The sequence below is a fragment of the Aulonocara sp. 'chitande type north' Nkhata Bay genome, linkage group LG18 (genome assembly GCF_057382095.1).
Source record: "Aulonocara sp. 'chitande type north' Nkhata Bay isolate Kocher_YH1m ecotype deep benthic linkage group LG18, A_spYH_male_GT1.1, whole genome shotgun sequence".
Taxonomy (NCBI): domain Eukaryota; kingdom Metazoa; phylum Chordata; class Actinopteri; order Cichliformes; family Cichlidae; genus Aulonocara; species Aulonocara sp. 'chitande type north' Nkhata Bay.
In genome coordinates this window covers 23,853,742-23,866,926 of record NC_141361.1, presented here as the reverse complement: position 1 = coordinate 23,866,926, position 13,185 = coordinate 23,853,742, and the positions used below count along the sequence as shown (strand labels likewise).

At 41.6% G+C, this 13,185-nt stretch overlaps 1 protein-coding gene across 4 annotated transcripts in view; it reads right to left on the bottom strand.

Annotated features, from left to right (window-relative positions):
* Positions 1 to 1,085: 1,085 nt before the first annotated feature.
* Positions 1,086 to 13,185, bottom strand: part of LOC147308602 (ephrin type-A receptor 3-like) — a 79,705-nt gene continuing 67,605 nt past the window's right edge. For 2 of the 4 annotated variants that reach the window (XM_086273235.1, XM_086273234.1), the window contains 6 exons: positions 11,263 to 11,324; positions 8,465 to 8,674; positions 6,905 to 7,054; positions 6,520 to 6,713; positions 5,511 to 5,651; positions 1,086 to 5,330 (listed from right to left, as the gene is read on the bottom strand). In XM_086273235.1, coding sequence (XP_086129361.1) covers positions 5,231 to 5,330; positions 5,511 to 5,651; positions 6,520 to 6,713; positions 6,905 to 7,054; positions 8,465 to 8,674; positions 11,263 to 11,324 — 857 coding nt within the window. In that variant the 3' untranslated portion in view covers positions 1,086 to 5,230. The remainder of the gene's footprint in view (positions 5,331 to 5,510; positions 5,652 to 6,519; positions 6,714 to 6,904; positions 7,055 to 8,464; positions 8,675 to 11,262; positions 11,325 to 13,185) is intronic. The other 2 variants (XM_086273236.1, XM_086273238.1) reach the window with 2 other exon arrangements.

The window sequence follows — 13,185 nt, the reverse complement described above, 5'->3', positions numbered from 1 at the left end:
CCTTCACAGACATACTGTCTGTCATATACTTTTGTGTAGTCAATCTAGGCGGGGGTCAAGTTGTTCCAATTGATCTTAGAGCCCTGTTGTACTGCTTTATCAACCAGGATCTGGCTTGGTGTTATTTCCAATATCTGAGAGGAGCTTCTATGTTGTTGTGAGGGAGGTAATCGGCTGCCGTGATCAGGATTGTTTTGCCCTGTGTTAACCAGTCTGGCTGAGTAGCTGCTGTTAGTAGTTTCCTTATTTGTGGTGCTAGGTGACCACTGACTTCTGTTAACTACTTTAGCCAGTAGACATGAATCATGTTAGGTCCCGGTGCTGTCCAGACCTTCATTACGGAGACTCATTGTTGGATGTCTGCCTTTTTAATGTCACTCCGACTCATGGAAGGTGCTGTGATTGGATCTTAGGTCCACCAGCCACTTGGCGCTGGTGTTGTTTGCCATCACTGTTGTAGATATTTTATTGTCCTTCCTTTTCATCCAGGACCTGTCTCTCATGTGCCCATCTTCTTCCTTAATAGTGGCTTCCAGCCTTCTTCTCCATGGGGAACTTTCTCTACATGCATGCTTTATATTATATCCAAGTGCCACAGTAATCCAAGGATTACTGTGGCAATATATATGAGCTCATTGGTTTCAGTGTTACTGACAGTGGGGATGGTGTGTAGAGCAGTGTTCACATCAGCAAGCATCTACTGTAATGGGACTCACTATCAGTATATATATCAGCCTCGATAGTGTAGTGATAGCAACATTACTGTCATTACTGTCAACACATACAAGGCCAAGGCTGAGAATATGGAATTAATGGAATACCAGCCGACCCAATGAGATGCGTTTTATGCGATACGTGACAACTATAAATGAACCGAAAGCCATCATCTACACCTGCCCAGAAGCACCTAGTAGCTCAGTTCAATAAGTAAAATAAAACGTTAGATGAATGCTGGGACTATATTTTTTTTGTATATATAATATTTGTAAGTTTTTTTTCAATCTTCTCTGGGATCTTCTCTCTGAGGGAGCAAGACAAGCAGGAAATGTGTTGAAGAAAAAGACACTGCAGGCTTCAGGTGAGAAATTAGAAATATTAGCATATTTATTACAGCGACATGAAAGACATTAAAATGCCTACACCCTTTACAACAAGCAACGCAGAGGAAATTGGCATGGGGACAAATAAGCCTTGTATGATGGCCAAACAAAGAGAGAGAGGAGGACAAAGAGGGAGATAGAGTGCTAAAAGTCTCAGATGAGAATCACTCATTAACATTTACGATACAGACTTTGTGGAGAATGGATACAAACACTGTATTTAAGTTCAAGCAAACCAGCCCACATAGCTAACCTTGACATGGTGAAAAGTGATAAAAACCAGGGAGTTCAGAGTAGAAACCAAAATGGTTTCTTCTAAAGTGAGAGTGCTGATGAATAAGTGGGTCAAAAAGAGGACAATGTCAACAATTCACCATTATTTTGCAGGCAGTAACATAATGTTAAAAATGCAAGAGGAATTTGGCACTTATAAAGAAAAGAACTGAAAGCCAATCATATTCATAATTTGCAAATAAATAACAACACTGTGATTTTCCCCGTCCACTTTTACAGGTCTTCATGTGTGACGGTTCTAATAGTATCTACTTAAAGGTATGGAAGTTATGATGGTACAGTTTGAGGGGGCCTCTGGGATGTTATAAAACCAGGGTGTTAATGTGAGGTTACCTTAAGAACACAGATAAATACACTTTACTCTCAATATCCCCTGTATAGGGCAACAAAACAGAAAAATAGCTCAGAAAATAAGGCATCTAAAAGGCCAGCGGTCACGGGTAGTCCGCTAGAGTGAAATCATAGAGTTAGCAAGAGTAGAATGAACAGTTTCAAACTCTGAATTTGCATCTGCGGCTTATGCTGAAAAAAGCAGAACAGTTTGTCACGCCTCTATTTTACTAGTACTAAAACATTGGGGCCGAACAACACAATTAAAAAAGCAACTTTTCACTGGCAGCAGAGTGGCTCAGATTTTATAACTATCAGGCCTGTCTGGATTTCCCTTCTAGCATGGTGCATGTTACTAATTATATTTTTGAAACGTTAGACAAACGTAGGTTTCTACTTCAGAATAACAATATGCTAAATTACAACCACCAGGGGCACATTTTATCTGTTGTAGATAACTAATCAATTAAATTTACAGGTTTAGTCAGAGGCGGTACAAAAAATGAAGATAGCTTCTGGGTCCGAAAAGGACTTTAAATCTACATTCTATTTATTGGCCACTGGGGTTGATACTGGTGGTTGCAAAAACACTTCCAGTCTTGTAGGAGTTGATAGAAAAATGTCACTCTGCTCTAACCTCAGGGGACAGTTTCCTCAGTATGAGGAACGGTGACTCATTTGAAGGCATACTGAATACAATGAATAGCATAATTCATTATTATTATTCAGAATATGATCACTGGCTAATGACATGTGATTGACAAGCCATTAGCAAATGAGAGTGTGGTTTTCCCTCATTAAATCCAGTTTAAAAATGCCAAGATGATGATGAGGTAAACACACACCTTGGGGCTTCAAAGCAGAACTTCACGCACAAAAGTATGTAAGCACATTGGCTACGTCCATCTTTTATACCGTCTATCGCCTTAGCTAAGGTCTCTCTTGGCTAACTGAGTTTCCAGGTGACTTCCAAAGCCACATGTACTGATTGGACATATACATGTACTGGATTTAAAATACCCTGTAACTCCAGAAAATAAAGAAATTTAGTAAGTAAAAGATGTACTTCTTAGCCTTTGAAGTAAAGTCTTGTTACAAAGCTAATAGATAAGCTAACAGTCACAGCTCACTTACATTAGTTCCGACAAACATGCTGCAGAAACCATTTCTTACACTTTTACTCTTTTGCTCTTGACTTTAGGGAAGCAGCATTACCCTTCATACTCTTCACCCTCTAAAAATACTCTTATACCATGCAAACTACTGCAGCATGTATAGAAATGCAATGCTTGACAAGTCTGCTAAGCTCAGCTATCATTTCTAGGGTAAGGAGAGAGCAAATGTTCAATCTGTGATATCAGATCCAAGTTTAAATGGAGGATTTTTCGTGTTAGACTTTTCGTCCTTCCCTCTCCTGAACAAGCATCTTTTTAAAATTGTGTTGTATGCAGTCCAAGGTCAAAAAAGTGCATGTAACGACTCTTTAAGGTGGATATGCAAATGAAGCCAGTGTATCAATAAAGAAAGTCCATTCTACTCATCCTAACGCTATAGTAGAAACTGCAGTCACTCTCACCTGTCAATAAAAGCTGAAGCTTTGCACCATGCTACATTCCTTTGTTCAGACCAACGTATCACCTTCACCTCTGTATGACCCACCCCTGAACGAGAACTTCAGAAATCTCTTTTTCACAATAAAAGTACATCATAGTCATCATCATTGTTATCATTACAAACATTCTAACATTGGAAATCAACACTGTACATATTTTACACTATGATACAATCATATATTCTGTACTTTATGCCACTGTTGGTCCTATGGAGTACCACAAATATTAAAACTGGGTGCAGAAATACACTAAAAGCGGGTTCAGTGCCATTATTACAGTGTACACAAAGAGGGTCCCTTCATATATTACTGTATAATTATTGTGATAGTTATTGTGATAAGCTGCAGTTTCCTTCTAATACAGAAAAAAATGCTTCTTTAGGTTATGGGTATTTCTTTTTAAATAAGGGTGTTGAAAATGACAGATACCAGGGAAGTGATAGAATACAACACGCACAAATCATCTTTCTTTTTTTTAAAGTCAAATTTACCCTCTTGTGGTGGCACCGCTGAAAGTCAACACTGCTTCTATTTCATTTTGCTGAAAAAGGGTCCAATGCTTCTTTTCATCAAGCAGACTATTTGGAAAACACAAACCACTGTAATTATTCTAACTGGCCTTGTGTAACCATCCAGCCACGGGAACTGATGAAAGAAAACCATAGAGTTGGAATGGTGGGTCGTTATTTAGATGAACATTTCAAAGTTACTGTACATGGCACAACACTGGAAAAACAAGTCATACGTCCTTAACAGTGTCAAGTCTGTCACGACATCTGTCCTGACATCTGTCTGCATCAACTTTGCTCTTCACAAAACACTATAAACCTCTTAACATACCTGAAATACTGGAAGGCAAACTTCTGGGCTGAAGTGTTTGCAACAACACCATACTATAACACCTGTGATAGACTGCTGTTTGGAAAAGACGACGGAAGAGTAACATTTTCTCTGTGCTAACTGCACCGTAGCTGTTTCTGCTGTATTCTCTGCTGTTAGTTAGGTTGTACTGTAAATGCAAGAGTACTTGCAAACATGCACTGGGTATAGTTTTTATGGAAGTGTGTCTGGGAGCAGTCACTAAGGAAGCCCTGGTCTTGGTCCAATACACTATTTAAAAACGAATCATAGTTCCATCCTATGTGAGCTAGCAAATCTATATCCCTCTCTATCCCTAAAGGTCCAGTTTTTCAGTTCCCCTCTCCCCAAACCCAAACATTCATTTCATTCAAAATCTTGGCTCATTCACTGGCTTTCTGTGTACAGAGAGCAATGCAAGGGGCCACACGCGTACTAAGTAATTACGTCTGTTAAGGTTGAGCCTATAAACCTCACCAACAATACAAACTTTAGGTCCATCTCTATGGTTGTGAGACACACAGCCCATATAAACATATATCTACACATGTACATACCATCTGACCCTTTTTAAACTCTTCAAGGTGAAAACTCAAAGCCAACAAAATGACAGAAAAAACAACTGTACACCTAACAGACAGTGATATTATATTCTAATTTGTTTTTTTGTCATTTCTTTTGTTTAAAGTCTTTTCCCCTCCTGTTTTGTTGAGTTGACACGGTGTGAAATGATCAGGGATGCTTCAGGTGCAGCCTTGCAGTTGGAAATGTGTCTCTTTGATGCTCCATAATGGTGACCGTATTGCTGGGACTCTGAGAGCTAAAGCCAGAAGTGCCCACCAAGGATGGTACAAATGGGGAAACTGCGAGAAGGTGAAGGAGGCAAACGTCCATGTCGTCTCCATCTTAATGTGTCTCAAAATCCAAGAAGGCCCAAGCACAGAGCTTACATCACAACTCTGTTGCTGTGGGGAAACTCTTAACAGGGGCATCCAGTTTGACTTTGTCTCCTCGTGTTTCTCTAATGTTGAAAGTGTTATACTTGGACGTGCGTCCCCTGGGTCTGCAGGCTCTGCACACTGGACAAAATCTTCTTCTGGTGGCCAGCCAGGGACACTCCCATCTTAGCCAGTTCACTAGATGGAAAACACAAAAAAATACAGGCAAAGTATTACGAAGCTATTTTGTTACGAAGAAAATGCATCTGTTTTACATTTAAAATACCAAGTTTCATGTCCAATTCACTGTCTTCACATTCAAATGACACCAAAGTAGATTGTGTTATTACTCATGCTGAAAATCCTGTAAGTCTGCACCTGACACTGATGTAAAGGATAGAGTCCAAGCTGACATATCCAGCACTGGAAAAGTTCTCCTTGTAGTGGCCCATCTTGATAGCATCTAACCACTCATCCACTGTATTAACACTGAACTCTGGCGTGGACGGGTCCTCCCTGCTGGGATTTTTAAAAAAACACAAATACAAATTCAATGAAGCTCTGGCCGGTTTATGGCTAGAAAAACAGTTTGTTGTCACTGCCGAAGTCAATAATTTGTGCGTAAAAATAAAAACTATTCGCATCAGTCTTGGTTCTGCCGACAGAATCATTATAATTCTGCAATGACCGCAGCACGACAGCCTCAAATCCCCGCTGAAAAGAAAAACATAAACTTTAAACCCAACCATTAGCGGGTAAGTATGATTAATGCTGCCCTCACCCCAGAGCAAGCTTGTGTGGTATTACTTATAAAACCCTTGACTTGTTTGCTTGCTTTTTTTTCTTATAAATTGTTAGAAATGATCTATTTGTCATTGCACACTCAAAGGTAACACAATCTTTTTTGCTAAAAGAACTTACAATATTCACTTACATAGTGCAGTATATGCTTTTGTGTAAGCCTGTGTAAGTCTTTTCGTCTTGTTACATAGTTCTCTGAGTCTGCTGTGTTCTGCATTTGTTTTTTTCTGTTGAGTATGTCGGAGTGGAAAGGGATTGGAACGTCTGCATGCTGTTTTCATTCTGAGGGTTAGCTAAATGCCTGAAGTTACAAAATGCAAATGCACAAATAATTATATTCAGTGGATGAGTGCAATATAACTGGGGATTAGGGGCATCTACACTGAATGTGAAACAAGCACGCGAGTCTGTATCAATACATTTCCATTTCATAAATATGGCTTTGTTTATAAAAGATAATAATGTTCTTTCATGTCACCTCATTTACTGCTTTGCACTTTGTACCTCTACTCTACAATTTAATCCAGGCGTGCCAAGATTTATCAGTGAAATTTGCAGTCATAATTCACATCTTTCTCTCACTGACCATGCTGAGCTGTTTGCCAGCTCTCTGAGACTGGCTGGGTTTCTGATGAGCTTGTCCAGGATTGTGACAATCTGTGCAAACTTTGGCCTGTCGCTTCGCCCCTTCTCCCAGCAATCCAGCATGAGCTGGTGCAACACCACAGGACAATCCATAGGAGCAGGAAGACGGTAGCCTTCGTCTATTGCTTTGATCACCTGCAGGGAGAGAGGTATCGAGTTCTGTGATCAGTACTATACAGGAAAAATGTAAAATGTGCAAACTTGTTGTTATAGATAGGAATTTTACTGAAGACTGAAAAAGTAGCTCTTTATCGCTGGCAGCACTGTGTAAGTGCACTAATTTGATTAACATCGAACCTGAGACCGTGTGTTTATGTGTGACTCACATCCTGGTTGGACATCTCCCAGTAGGGTCTCTCTCCATATGAAATCACCTCCCACATGACAATGCCGTAACTCCACACATCACTTGCTGAGGTAAACTTCCTGTAGGCTATTGCCTCTGGAGCTGTCCATCTGATGGGGATCTTCCCTCCCTGTAAATGGTCCCAGAGGCAGTCAGCATTTATTCACATACTGAATATCAGCCGCTCTGGGCCCACTGCATCGTGCTGCCAATAATAGAGTGAATACTTCAAGGCTGTTGTATTAGCGCTGTAATAAATCAAGATACAGCAGAGTACTGTAGAGGAGAGAAAACAAATTATAAAATGGTTGCTGCAAAGAAGCCTGGTGCAGTGCTGTTTTTAGGAACAGAGCAGGAGAGGTTATACACTAAGCAGCGCTCTGCTTTAATATGACAACAGGGGTTAATGTTTGCTCCAGTGTTTGTTCTTATACTTGTCTTTCTTCTGTTATCTTTTTTTTACTGCACCACCGCCCCTGCCTTTGTCGTCAATCCTCAGATCAAAAGGATTCATATAGCCCACTGTATACACACAATAGGCAGCAAGAGCTCTCGCTCTCTTTCACTCTGACACACACACACACACAGACACATTGTACCTCTATAGGCTCCGTTCAGCTTTTTAACATGCGGCAGCTGCCTCTGCACCACCTAGCATCCCCCATCTCTGCTCGGTCAAAGTCAAATAAAAGGCAAAGCTTCCAAGTCACTCTGCACTGTACTTTTGTTTCCTCCACCTCTGTACACACCTACCGCACCCCTTTATCTCCCCCCTCCTAACTACGCTTACTCCATCCTTCTGCCACCTTCCCCCCTTTCTCTCGCTCTCTGTTCTCTTCCTGAATCATCTTCGTTTTCGGGCTCTACAACCCCCACCTACTCCCCCCTGCACCCCTCAGTGCCTGCAGCTCTCCATCTACGTCTCCTGACATCAGTAGGAGTTTGTGTGTGATTTCAATAGAGCAGTCAGCGGCTGATACACTCCTCCCAGGGCAATGCTAATGCCATATTAAAAATAACATCCAACCCTTCCTATGAATATGAATAATGTCATCTCCTTGTGGACATTTTAGATGAGTTACTACGCAGTGGTTTAACTTACTGACATTTAAGTTTCTCCATTCTCTCCGAGCTCAGTGAGAGGATGCTCTCGTTGCCAAAGACTGCTGTGATTTGACTTGACAGCATGGGTTTATGGTATTGGCTGTGAAAGCCTTTGTAGAACAATGTTCAAAACACACTTGCCCAATGCAGTATAGTGTGAAACCGTACATTCAAGACATTGTCTTTTTTCTTACTTATTAAAGCTTGAGCTTGCATCCTTGAAGAAAAGGGCCAGTGAGGTCACTGCTGAGAATACTGGGAATGTGGAGAGGCAGAGTGCCCACTTTGCATCTAAGACTGTATTCCGGTTGCACACCGTGCAGTAAAACTAATTTGAACTTCCTGAAAGTGGAAATCTCAATAGTGACGAGTGCATGAAAGCTTTCCGTCTACAGTGTTTTGCCTTAGCTGGCTCCACTGTGAGAGTGTGTCTTACCCTTGTAGTGTAGGCGGCCTCTGGGTCGTCCTCCAGAACTCGGCTCAGGCCAAAGTCGGACACCTTACACACCAGGTTGCTGTTCACCAGGATGTTTCGAGCTGCCAGGTCTCTGTGCACGTAGCTCATGTCTGACAGGTACTTCATACCTGAAGCGATACCACGGAGCATGCCGACGAGTTGGATCACCGTGAACTGGCCGTCATGTTTCTGGAAGGAAGACCAAAGAGAAAGGTTTATTGAATTGTGCCCAGTTCTAGTATTTCTGTCCTGGGACTCCACTAGAGAATCTTTACACGAGTCGCAGTTCAGCGTATCTTTATTCATCCTTGGTTTTCTTTTACTGGCCATTTATGCAACCATCAGTTTATCCACTGTTTTAGCTCTTAATGCCTTTAAAAGCCCACTTTCTTCTGATTGGTAGGCTTTGCTGAAACATTTGTTTTGGGGCAGCAGAAAACTGGTAGATCCATAATACTTGGATAATATTCCCAAAAGTAAAATTTAACACAATTTGTCAAACTTTGACAAATGGCAACTTTTTAATATCCATCCCTTCATGTTTAAATAATACACCGTATTCATAATACAAGCAATGTGTTCAGTAAATTCCATTGCTTACCTGCTCATTGTAAATCATGACAGCCCCACACAGGCTTAAATGTCAACTGAAGTGGAAAACGTCTGCCGTCAGATTATATGAGTAAAATGTTATTCTGTGGTCACCAAATGACCAGTAAGTCCCAGGATTTGAGCTTCCGCAGTGTCAGCAATACACACTTAGCAAATGTCCTGGTGTAAGGCTGTGAATCTCTTTTAGATCCAGCTAACCCCACAGTTTAACCTCCCTTTGGAGCATGGCAAGCAAAAGATGGATGTCGCCTTCCAGGGATCAATGGAGGATCACATAGAAATCCAACTTGCAGAGGATTGGACCTGACAGAGGAGACAAAAGTTTCCTCTCAAACGCTGACCGCGTGCCCATGCAGAGCTCACTGGATTTCAGATTTGAGCTGTCTTTGGCAGAGAGTGGAGGCCGTTGATCGATGATGGTCCAGCTCACCTTCCTGTGCCAATTATTTCTGCCCTGGGCCAATGGTCCCCGTTAAAAAACCATTCATGTTATCAGTCACCCTCTCTCCTTTATATCAACTCTCCTTCCTCTGTCTCTTTGTTCTCTCCATCCATCTTTGTCTCTCCTCAAGACTGTGTCTCAGAGAGGGAGAAACTCTGTAATACTTTGACTCAGTCTCGATCTCTCCATCCATCTTCCTTCATCTTTCTGCATCTGTGCCTCCCCTACACCCTCTTCCTCTATCGTTTCTTTTCTCTCTCTCTCTCACTCCCTCCCTCGGCAGCTGTGGACTAAGTTAATTAGCTGGTGGTTTTGTGAGATGCTGATTGATTGGACTGTCTAACAAACCTACAGACTTCCTCTATCAATCTGCCCACCACGTTGCATTGCCAGTAAAGAGGAGGAAGAGTGGAGAGGACAGGGAAAGAGAGATGAGACAAATGCAGGCCAGAGAGGCTGACAATGAGATGAATGAAAGAGATGAGAGAAGCAAGAAGCGGGAATATTAGGCTAATTTGGGCATGTTATTTTATAATAATATATATTTTTTGTTACCTCAAAAAACAGAACAAAAAAATTAGGAACTTAATGGACCGTAAACTATAACCAACTATAAAGATGACTCCATGTTTATACTGCTCCCTGTGGACACGTTTAGGACCCTCGCTACAGTACATGCTCTCACACAAAACGTGTGGCTGTGTGTGGCAGTCACACTGTGCCTGAGCCATTTTTTTTTTGCTTTTACTGTGTTTTGCTTCAGTTTGCTACCAGGATTGGTGTCTATTAAGCAATGGGTCTATCATCACAGCCTTAATGGCTCTGAGCACTGCAGTGAATTTACTGCCTGACAAACGACACTGAATCTAAATCTGTTCAGCTCGGTGTATGGAAACCGTGATTCAGCTAATTTACTACACAATCTTTACTACTTCTACTATATTTCTATTTTGTGCTTGTAGATATCACAATTTTAACATTTTCATAATGCTATCTTTGCCGTTTGAGTAGTTCATTAAAGTATTCAGTCGATTAAATAAAAATATTCACATAGAAATCTGTTACTTAAAGTTAAAACAGAAGCCACCGCTACAGTTTCATTGTTGTTTTTAATATATATCCTGACAGAGCAAAATGCACAAAAAGCAATATACTTTCTTTGTTTTATTGCCTACCAGTCAGCATTCGGATGCAGTTTTCCCCCCTGGAATATGGACTCTAAGTGCATTTCATTGACCGATTATCAAAAACTGTGTGAGGAAAACATTACCCATCTAAATGTTTCTGTTTGCTTTGCTTTTCCCCCCCAAATTGTTTGTGTTCGTGCTCATAACATGACTACAAACCCTTCTTAAATTCTCTATATATTGTAACCATGACGACAGTGATATTATCCTCCTTTAACTGTACCATTAAGTGAAAATGTGTCTTTTTTATAAAAAAAAATGTCAGGTGTTTCCCACCTTTTACCCGATAATAAAGAACATAATAATTTTAGATTCTGTACAACAAAAGCCTTTATAGATATTTTGTTGAAAACTACTTAAAATAATTCCACCAAAGTGTTGGTGGAATGAATTCTTCAGCTTTAAGAGATGAACAACAACTTAAAATTTCAATGTCTCTTCAGCTGGGACATCATTTTCTTTGTGGCATCTGTAAAGATTCGTGGCCCTGACCTTGGAAGAAAAGATGTATTCCTTCCAGCTGAGCCGTGACTCACCTTGAGGAAAGTGTCCAGAGATCCATTTTCCATGAACTCCGTTATGATCATCACTGGCTTACCTACAGAGGAACATTACAAGACAGCTGTTAGTAAGGCTGAGTTACAAGGAAGAAATACACAAACTATAAAGAGCCGAGGACAGAGAGGAGGCAGAGTCCACAGCTGTGACCAGCCGTTCCCTCCGTCTCCGTCTCTCTCTAGGGGATAGCATGGCATGTCGTCATCAGTCACACTGACAGCTTCTAATCAGCCCTCTCCATAAACGCCAGGAGATAATTAGAATAGACCAATCCACCAGAATATGTGTGTGTGTGTGTGTGTGAGTGAGTTTAAGGGGGCCTCCTGAGATCTCATGAATACTAATCAGCCTCAAGGGAAGGGGGTTGTGTTGTTGGATGGCTGTGCACCTGCACCTGCATGAGTGTGTATGTGTGATGAAGGCGTGGGTTGACTGACAGGCCCTGTGCACTATGGTCCCCTGCATGGCATCTGGTGCGGCTTACAAATGATTAACAAAGTACCTGCAATCACATACACACCCATGCACGCACACACGAATACCAAAAACTGCAGTTGTCCGTGCTTTAAGGGGGTTCTCCCTTGGTACCACCCCCTACAGCCGAGCTTTGCCAATCACAAACAAACATACAATGTGCAGTTACAAATGACTGTGCGTATGTGTATGTAGGTGGGTGTGTGAGTAGCTTGTAAACATGATGAATAGGTCACGTTTCCCAAATCAGGCCTCAGAGATGTTGGGAAAAAAACCTAAGGGAAAGATAAATGAGGGAAAAAGTATTTTAAAAAGAGTCTTTCTTGCTTGTATGCATCGAAGTACTTAGCTCAAGTAAGCTCAAGAAAGACAAAAACCATTGGATCAGAGAAGATGGGGAATGATGGAAGGGTGGGGTCTGAAAGCAATGAGGAGACAGGAGGAAAAAGGAGGAAAGGAAAGTATGGATGAGCGAGAGAAGAGAACGATAAAGAAGAAGAAAGGGAAAGCAGGGGAGAAGAGACGAGAGGAGAGGCGGAGGGATGGTGGGAGGATGGGTCAAAAGCATGTCGTGAAAAGGCAGGAACAACACCACCGAGGCCTACAGTAAGATTGTAGGTAAAGACAGCAATACATCACCTTAAATGAATTCAGTATCTCACCACAGCAAACACACACACACACAAACAGAGTTGGCCGGTCTCTGGTGGTGGTGTCTTCTTTGACAGTAACATTAGTCTCAGGGATAAAAGTGAAAGAGAATTGGATTTTCTTCTGCTGGGGGTGAGGACTGCTGGTCACATTTATCTCCACACGGGGCCTGTGTTGTGTGTGGCCTGTCGCTGTGCTTGTGTGTGTGCGTGGGTGTGTGTGTGAGAGAGAGAGACAGAGAAAAGGAGAACTGAACTCAGGGGTGAGACAACTCAATGATGACTGTTTGATTTCAGCTCAGATCATAGGTGGAGAACGTATGCGTGCGTCTGCGCATGTAAACGCAGCACTGGCAATAATCTGATCCTGAATGATGACTGAAAGAAGCGCTGACTCTTCATACCGTTTTGTTTACCTGCACGAGATGTGTTTGTTTCAGTTTTTGCGAATACTTAATTGCACTTTGTGGACTCCATAAACGTGAATGCATGTATGTAATTCTGCGACAAGCATCTGTGCATATGGTATTCTACAAAGCAGACAGCCATGAAATGGAAAAGAGCTGTAAAAAACTAACCCTAAAAACCAATTATGTGTTTGAGTGTGTGTGTGTTACATGGGTGTCAGCAGCATGTATGTATGCTACAAGTGAAGACTGCCCTCAGGTTTGCAGTGTTGGAAGCGGTCAAGAGTGAAGCACAATGAAACACATTCATCCTTTTGTCTCTGCCTTGTGGGCCGTGTTAGTCTGGCATGTACTCACACACACACACACA